General features: G+C 36.2%; 1 protein-coding gene across 1 annotated transcript in view; it reads left to right on the top strand.

Moving 5' to 3' along the window:
* The first annotated feature begins 1,173 nt into the window (after positions 1-1,173).
* Positions 1,174-9,749, top strand: part of fes (FES proto-oncogene, tyrosine kinase) — a 38,566-nt gene continuing 29,990 nt past the window's right edge. Inside the window, exons 1-4 of the mRNA XM_038308641.1 lie at positions 1,174-1,516; positions 2,061-2,234; positions 6,642-6,738; positions 6,829-7,012. Coding sequence (XP_038164569.1) covers positions 1,292-1,516; positions 2,061-2,234; positions 6,642-6,738; positions 6,829-7,012 — 680 coding nt within the window. The 5' untranslated portion in view covers positions 1,174-1,291. The remainder of the gene's footprint in view (positions 1,517-2,060; positions 2,235-6,641; positions 6,739-6,828; positions 7,013-9,749) is intronic.

Genomic DNA, 9,749 nt, shown 5'->3' with positions numbered 1-9,749 from the left:
TACAAAGAATTAGCATATCAAATAAATCTTAACCAAATGAGATATAAAAATTAATCTCTGTCAGGAAGTAGTCACAAGTAGTTTTACTGTGACTACCTGACTTCAAAACCCAGTATATCACTAAGTAGTTTCTCAGTAGATGATTGATTTATATACATTTAGTCAAAAATGAGTTTGCCATCTTTTATATTCTGTTGCAGAGGAATTTAAATGTAAATTCTGGCAAGATGTAAGGCAGTAACAAGCACACCAGCTTTGATCAAATCTTATGGTTCTTTACATTATATCTTGGTTTGTTGGAATTCAATAATGTTGAAATCACCTGTTTCATTTGGTAGAAATTGACAAACATACTTTCCTGTTTCATTTTTAGTGTAAGCATGTAATCAGGGCATGTTTGTATCTAAACGTGTGTTGCACCAATCAAGAAAAAAACTGATTTGCTTTACAACAAAGTGGCAAAAAAGAGAGTTTTCATTCTGTGTCAATATTCATTTTACCTTATATATTTTATTTTTAGATCAAATAATGAATCCAATTTGTTTATAAAGCAACCATTTATTCAAATCAACTCTCTCAAAGCAGGTCATGCAGATGATGCTGCCTCTAAAAAAAATTTGCAATGCGAGCACACAAGAGAAGGATGTATTTATGACAATATGTTCAGCATTTATTCATAATAGAGGAACTAATTTTTAACAGAAACTTATGTTTTACGCATGACTCTTTAGTTTTACAGGTAGTTTTATAGTTTTAAGTAGTTTTTTGCTGAGCGTTTTGTAGAGATCTTTGAGGATAGGAAGCGTTTTTGCCCTCACAGCAGAGATTATCAAACTCAAACCACTTATGCTTGTGTTTCACAGAGCAGCAGATGAATAGACATGATAAATTATCTAGATAAGGAACAGGACTTCAGCTCAGAAGTCAACCACTGGCAGCATTCAGCATCTGCCTGTTTCATTACGTCTCTTTTTTACTCATTTGGAGTGAAATGGAGTAAAAAAGAAAGGTGTGTGGGACATGTTTAGCTGTGAAGTTCAGGAGGTGTTGTAAAACTGAAGTTCTGTGCAAATTGAAAGTAGAACCACATTCAAACTCACATGAGGAAGTGCACAGACCGCTGTACATTTCTTTTTAGCTGACAGGGAAGTGAAACCTCTGCATGGCCACAGAGAGAGAGAGAGAGAGGCACCGCTGGTCATTAGAGTGGCTGCTTCACTCATGAGAACTTGCTGCTGGCTTCTCTGGTGACAACGGATCACAGGTAGGAGGACGCAGCATCAGACCAAAGATGGGTTTCGGTGAAGACCTCCGGTGTCCACAGGCGCATGCAGCCGTCATGAGGCTATTGGACTCTGAGCTTCACCTGATGGAGGTCATGAAGAAGTGGATGGGTCAGCGGGCGAAGAGCGAGCGAGAGTTTTCAGTCCAGCTCCACCAAATGACTGCCATCGCTGAGAAGATGGACCGGCCTCAGGCCAGCTCAGGACTGGATTACATCAGTCAGCTCAACAAGGTGAGCCCCTCTCTACTCCTGGACTGATGAACTGAACGATCTGGTAGAGTGGTTATCTTGTGACTAATTAAAATAAAAGTATTATTTGCATATTATAGGTTGTTTTCTTATTCACAATATAACAAGAATAAAACAATAGATACAAATCTATAACAAGGCTCTTTGTGATTTTATAAAGGGACTCTTCTCCCTGTAACCTCATCATTATGAGCTTCTTGGTTCCACATAAGTTTGTCCCCATTGTTTGCAACACCATTACTGGTCCAGCAAAGTTCTCTTAGCTTTCAGAATATTTGATGAGCTCATGTACATAGAGTATTTAAAATACGCTTTGTTATTCAGGTAAAAATGCATGTGAGCCACCAGAATGGAGATGTAGTCACTTGTGTTTATGAGACGAATGAGAATGAGAAGGTAGCCATTTAACCGCACTTTATGCATCCTGTTGCATTAAGAATCTTCATCTTTTTCAGCATGTTTTGTCATTTGAGAAACTACTGAAATTGGTAATATCCCCTATGTAACCATTTTCCTTTCCTGTCAGTCATGGGGAGTGCTGGTCTCGCAGACAGAGTCCCTCAGTCAGTTGATGAGGAGGCACTCTGAGGATCTCCAGGATGGGCCTATCAGCAAATTGACTCTGCTCATCAGAGACAAACAACAGCTGCGCAAAACCTATGCGGAACACTGGAACCTTCTGAGGCAGGAGCTTAACAAGGTGTGAAAAAAAGAAAGAAAAAAGCATTCACACATAGAGAGCTGTCTCTCTTATCTCTCTGATCTATTCACTTCCTTCCGGAGACTTTTACTCTTCTCCAAACTTTTTTTGTCTGGCTTTTTGTCTTAGAAATTTTTTTAGAAAAGTTTTTGTTTTGTGTTTGCATTCAGCGATTTTGCTCATAGAAATTTGATTCAAAACACTAAAAAAACATAGAAATGCAAAATTAAAAAGGAGAGTGAATGGCATTATATTTTGGTTCCAAATTCTTATAGTTAGAATTTGAATGTTTGTCCCAAATCTGGACATGGATTTATAACAATAAGGCCAACAAAAAAGTAGAGATAACTATGTCTTTAACACAAATTTAGGTGCATAAAGCAAAGATGTGGGGAATCACCGAAAGAATAGTGGTCAGAGAAAATGTTACGATGCCAGCAGCTTGCAGACTTAACAAACTGGCAGCCTAAAAACTCTCTGGGGAGAAAACTATTTGTATTAAATTCCCCAAATTTATCCAGGGAGTAAATTACCTTTTCTAACAAAACGCTTTAATTCAAAGCTTTGACTTTCTGGATGTATTTAGTTTACATTTAATCCCAACATGGTTGCTCTATTGGGTTTAGGCATATGTCAGCACCTTTTCTCTCAGCTTCCAATGCTGCCAGAATAGCCTAATTTATACCAACAACTCTTGTTTGTGTCCATATATAAGTCCTGAAGATTTAACTATAATACAGTAATGTAGCTGTAAAAATATCAGAAGGCAGCATCTGTTACACCTGTTTAAAAATACTTCTCAACTATTTGAATGTGAGAAAACACATCAATAATTGAATTGTTTAAACAAAGACATTTTTTTTAATTCTAATGATTATTTCCTACAAACTATAAACAGCAATAAATGAGTCACAGTCTATTTAATTTGATACATCTCTGCATCACTGCATACTTTTTTCTCTTTCATACATATGTTGTCTAGATCATATGAGGAAATTCCTCTTCAGCTGCTCTAATTTAAGTACTAAAATGATTTCCCCATCATTAAGTGAAATAATTTTGAAATGCTTCCTGAAAAATGGTTTATAACGACCAAGTTTCTGCATGCAAACACTTTGTTCCCCTTCAAAGAAAATCCTTAATCTGTTTAAGCCTATCATCGGAAAGAAAACCATCACTCACTTGATAAAAGGCAACAGCCGAACTACTATTATTGCTGCTTATCTTTTTGATGCTAAACAAGAATAGTCAGAAGTAACTGAATGTTTTTATTTTTATAGAGGAGCAGTGAAATCCGGCTGCAAAAATAAAACAAAAACTGTTTTATATTTTAGTTTTCGTGGTAGGTTAAGCTGCTCTGAACCTGTGTAAAAAAAATAGCATGGCTCAGTTCAAAGGTTTCACTTGTAAACCAAAGCAGTACTTGACACGCTCATTAAACCTTTTTCCCCTGACAAGTTTTTTGTTTTTTAAACAAGATAACAATTCATTCCAGGATAACTGTGATTTCCAGATTTTCCAAAAGATGCTGTTCTAAACAATTGGTCATCATCCACATTTAGATTAGATTAGATTAGATGAGCTTTATTGATGTCACAGCGGAGAAATTCACTGATCACATATTGGCATAGTATAGCAATTAAAGAAGGTGCAAACAAGGAGGAAAAAGGTGCATTAGGAATAAACAGTAGGCTATATATACAGTATATCAAGATAAATAAGGGTTAAGGTGCAAGTGTACATGTATCACACACAATGAAAAACAAAATAAAAATAGGAAATAATAAAAAAAAATACAAGAGAGTAACACAGAGATTTGAGGTGTCATATGTACAATCAGGATGGCCTATATACAGGTGGATTGACTTTTACATTACATTATTTGGAAGCTTGTTTAGGGTAAATGTGCTTTATAAGAGCTACGCGTCCAAAAATTAACTACAAAGGAATTATCCATCCATCCATCTTCTAATACGCTTAATCCCAAGTGTGGTCACGAAGGGTGCTGGAGCCTATCTTTAGCTGTCAATGGACGAGAGGCTGGGTACACCCTGGACAGGTCGCCAGTCCATCGCAGGGCAACACAGAGACAAACAACCATTCACACCTAAGGAGAATTTAGAGAAGCCAATTAACCTATCAGTCATGTTTATGGACTGTGGGAGGAAGCCAGAGTACCCAGAGAGAACCCACGCATGGTCGGGGAGAACATGCAAACTCCATGCAGAGAGACCCTGGGCCGGGAATCAAACCCAGAACCTTCTTGCTGCAAGGCAGCAGTGCTACCCACTGTGTCACTGAGCAGCCCCAGCAAGGAATCACAGAATGAAAATTAGAAATGTTTTCTTTCTCAAATTAAAATTACTGATATATATTAAACTTAAGAAGGTAGAAAGCTTCAATAAAAACTTTCCTCCTGTCACGTGCAAACAATGTTCAGGCGCGCTACTTTTGAAACTCTGAATAGAACGAGTCTACTTAAAATAAGTGTGTAATTATATCACTATTGTTACGTTGTTCGAATTGTTAAAGGGGTTAAAAAACCACAGGGCTGAAATAGAGGAGTAATACAAAGGTAAGGGAAGTCTAGTCTTTCAGTTTGTTCCCATTTGACTCAATTAGATTGCTTACAATGAAGATTGCACAGGCAGATGATTGACCAAATGTTATATATAAAATATCTGTAATGTTTAATTTAATGAATCTAATTACTGTAAAACCATCTGTCCCACCAACCACCATGTTACAATAACATCATACAGACTGTCTACATGTCAGATTATACACCAACCATTTTATTTCCTTTATTCCACATGACTTTTTTTCGTTTAATCTATTGGTCAGTAAGACACAATTTTACTTTGAAAATGCAGAAAACTGTCAGCAGCTTATATTTATAGATAAAGAATTACTTTCACATACATGTGTAGATTTTTCTGCCACTGCTGATTAAAGAAATGGCAGCTATAATTCGACAGTATTATTGTAAACATAAGCAAAAGAGCACGTTGTAGTGTGAAACCAGGTCTGCCTTGTATTATTATCCAATTACATCAAACAAATGAAGTGTAAACCTTTGTAAATCCATGCTGAGCTACAGTACAGCTGTTGTCGGCCTGTTTGCTTAACATTGTGCAATTACTCTCCAGTGCAAAGTGAGCATCACTGTGTGATTTATGCAATAGATGGATGTTTTTTTTTTGTCTTGATTGAGCCAGCAGTCAGAAATGCTATCAAAGGGTGTTGAAGCATTGCTACCACCTACACAGCAAAGGTCAGATCATTTCCTCAAATGATGTTTCTATGCTTTTGTTGTTCCTTTTGAAGAGACTCACAGTGGGTCTGCTGTCCTCCTCCTGTGTCAGCTTTTATAATGTTTACAGACTAGCTCCTGTACTGTATATCACACCTGTCTAAACAACTGATGGATTTTAATATATAATTTTCAAACTTTAAAGATGCGCTTGAAAACTGTTAATATATTTTGAAATTCCCAAGTCACCACCAAGTGTTTATTTTAATTTTATATACGCAAACGCATGGTAGCCCATAATTGCATCATCGATTTGAAAAAAAAAGATTTTTTTCTAAAGTGTTTTCATAATAGCTGAAAGGTGTGGTGTTCGCTTACTGTAATCATCTCTGTAATAACAGCTGCAAGCCTCTGCTGTTTTTTTTAACCAGATGTGCTGTCAGATTGCACAGATGGAGGTAAACCTCAAGGTTGTATTTTTAACCAGGATTCTGCTGCATGTTTGCTGTGTCCCTGTTTAGTTTCTAAAAAACTGCAGTGAAAGCAAGCTACTGTCTCCTGTTTGCTTCTTCCTGTAGCTCTTCAATAAGGCTAACTATGTTCCTCTTGCACCTCTAACTTCACCTTTGGACTCCATTTGTAAAATAGGTGATTTCTGAGTGCACTTATTTACAATTCATTTTATTTAAAGAAATCAGAGTAAACTTGTCTAAATACAAATTTGCTACACCGAAATAGCTTCATTCACTTAAATGTTTGAGATCATAAACAAATTTCTTTTTGATTCAAATTAAACTGTTCCTCAATGTTATTATATCACAGATCATCTTAGTGAAATGCTTTGAAGGGTGTGGCTTTAATTAGAAGAATTGTGGCATTCAAGGAAGTGTAGAAGCAGACAAAGGCAGTAAAACTTAAGCTCTGCTGCTGACTGATATTTGTGAGGGAAAAAAAAGGAGAGTATGCGTGTCAAGTTTAGGTCCTTCTCGCTGTTCGTTGTCTGTTTCAGGATTTATCTGGCTTTTTCTGTTTTTTTTTTTTATATTTAGAAGAAAGACTTTTGCAAGGGGATAGAAAAAAAACCTAAAACTGATCAAAGTGAGGATTTATGTTGTCATTATTGAGCTAAAAAATACTTCTATCTGGTTGCTTAGGTTACCCACACAGAGCTGGAGAGGTTGAAAAACAACTACAGGCAGGCGGTAAAAGATGCAGCTCAGGCAAGGAGGAAGTACCAGGACACGAGTAAAGGTGGGCAACGTGGATTTTTACTTCTCTAAACAGATTCTGTTTCAAACTTATCTCTTGTATTTTCCTCTTTTTCTTTTTATATGTATGCAGATAAGGAGCGAGACAAGAACAGGGAGCGCTACATAAAGGCTTCCCTAAGACTGTACGAGCTGCATAATGAGTACGTGCTGTCAGTGCGAGCAGCTCAGGTTTACCATCAGCATCACTACAGCCAGATGCAACCAGCTCTGCTCAACGCGCTGCAGACCCTGCAGCAGGAGATGGTGCTCATCCTGTAAGGTTGCATTGAACACAGTTTGTATCTGAGTGTATCAAAGAAAATTGCAGAAACATTAGAAAAGTATGCAAACCATAATTTAAATACAGAGGGAATATTACTTGATATTTTACTTTTTAATGTATACTATCATGCTAATATTCCCTCTCAGTGAGAAAAGCTTGAAACTGTTTTATTATTTTATCTAAACACAAAAGGACCATTTTCCTAATGTTTTCTATTTCTATTAAATGTATAGTGGAGTATGTTCTTTTTCAGTGTGAATTATCAAAAGAAGTTGTCCCCCTAATTGTCATTCTGGTGATATGTTTACATAAGGCCCTTCAATGTGCTCATCCCCATTTTCACTTTCCGGTGGTGAGTCTGACATAGTGAAAAATTCAAATCTTCTTTTGGAAAGTAAGCTTGTATGAGCGATGCAAACAGCAACTTTAAACAGAGCGTGCACAAGGAGAAATAAGCTTATGGATGCTCTCACATGCAGGAGCAGGTACAGGGTTTTGCATGTGCATTTTTTTTAAGTGGAGAGGGCGGGTCTTTTCAAAAATTCGTTAAAATCCTCCACAATACCTTGAAATAATTTTCCTTAACCTTTACAAATATAAACTCCTCATATTTTGTGCACTGACTTGCACTGAAAAAACATGGAGGGTCTGGTCTTTAACCAAGTATTACAGCCATTGTAAATAAAAGAAAAACCTTTTTTTTGCTAAAAATACTCAGAACTTTTTATTAACCACCCACATTTTCATAAAATCTTGGAAAGTCTCTTAAGTCTAAAGGGAATTATTTTTGTTTATCAATTTTCAATGATCATTTAATCTAATAAAGATCAGACATTAATCTTCATTAAAAGGCAGAAAAAGGGCTCTTAAATGTATCAGGAACACTTTGCTGGGATGTTTGCTGAGATCATAAATAAGAAATAATTTGACAAAATATGGGTGTAGTCCTCTAAGATTGAAGTAGTTAATCTACTAGGTTTCTCTACAGTGTTAGTGGTACATGTGTCTCTATCTACGGCCATTGTGGCTAGAAGGAGGTCAAGGTGCAATAAAAGATGACAGAGAGAGAAAGGAAATAAGTACCGTATGTATGTCAACATATTTCGATTATTGTGGTACTGATCTACTATGATCCAAATCAGAATAGCTAAATTGTCTGTGCAAACAAAAAGTAGCTCCACTATGATACACAACAGATAACAGGTGGTGCTGATCACCGTATCTAAATGAGGGTTTTTGTGTGAGTTTCTGGCTATCAGCATTGAGAGCTTGGAAAATCAGAGGGGATTTATTTTGCACATTCCGAATGGAAATGCAGTTTTCATCAGCACTGCACACAGATGGCAGGTATGATCGCTATGTTAAAAAGATACCTGCAAAGGAGAAGAGAGAGAATCGATTAATTTTATGTGACATGGAAAAAAATATTAGCTATCACCAATAAGAAGACACAACTAAATAGCCCATGGCATTTGTATCATTCTCACTGTCATAGAAAAAGTCATAGCCATTGTGTTAGTTATTGAAAGCAACGCCACTCAGAGACATCTATCACAACATCAGAGAAACCATGATTTTTGCAGTATTGCAGTTTTTATGAAAAGAAAGGAAAATGCATTGGTTTGCAAGCAGATGGTCTCCCAATAAAGCTTTAGCAATTTTAACCTATTTTCTCTTTCTAATAAAATACAAGTTCAAAAACTTTATTTGTGCACACAGGGCAAATATACGGCACATAGAGAAGCAATAGATAGTTCAACAACACTTTACATATACAGAACGACTAATACAAAAATGTCTAAAAAAAAAAAAAGGCGTAAATGCTGTCACCAAAACAGTAGACCATGGGGAAAACACACGACATTATCATTTGCACATTAATACTAATCAGCATGACGTAATGAAGTTTCATTTTTCACTCCCACAGTTTAGGAGGAACACAGCTTAACCCTCAAATGTGGCATGTCTCCTCTGAGTCCTGCATGCAGGGCAACAAAGCTGTTGCCTTGCATGCAGGTAATGTATAGCTGCATTGAAGGTTTACATTAGAAATAATGATCGTTCGTAATAATAATCTTTTTTACTAATGCATACATGGAATAACAATGACAGGAGAAAGTAATCACTTTAGATTTATTTTAAGCACCCACTAGAGCTTGGTAAATTGTGGAGACTGACTACTACTTTTTATTTGGATTTGATGATAGTAGCTAAAGTACAGCCAGATAAGTAGAGAATGCAGTACACCTACAAAACTCCTACATTTAGTGCTGCTGGACAATTACTAAACAGGAGGCTAAAACTACATATATCTATTTCTCTCCGTATTTAATTTTTGACCATCCAACTATGCTGAAACACACACGGAAATGTTCTCGCTCTGTTGTCTGTCATTGCACAGTGTTCTCCATCTTTTTCTCTTTTTTTTTAATCCCGAGAAATTCACTACTACGTTTGCAATCTCCTTTCCAATGGAAACTTGTAAAAAGAAAAAAAAAGAAAAACAAATAAATAAACAAGAAAGTTGCTGAAAAAGACACATAAATCATGTATAAAAAACATCCACAAAAGACTATTTGAAAACATGAAAGCTGATTTTAGAAAATTAAATCAGACAAAATTTAAAACATGGACAATTTAAAGAAATTATCAATTTAGCTTCAGAATCGATTAAGGAAATCAATCTTTTAAGCTGCAAGACATTTTTCATTTTCCAGGTTTGGTGCAAA

Source organism: Cyprinodon tularosa, unplaced genomic scaffold, assembly GCF_016077235.1.
Source record: "Cyprinodon tularosa strain WSP-4 unplaced genomic scaffold, ASM1607723v1 ctg642, whole genome shotgun sequence".
NCBI classification, from domain to species: Eukaryota; Metazoa; Chordata; class Actinopteri; order Cyprinodontiformes; family Cyprinodontidae; genus Cyprinodon; species Cyprinodon tularosa.
This window is presented reverse-complemented; position numbering and strand designations above follow the sequence as displayed.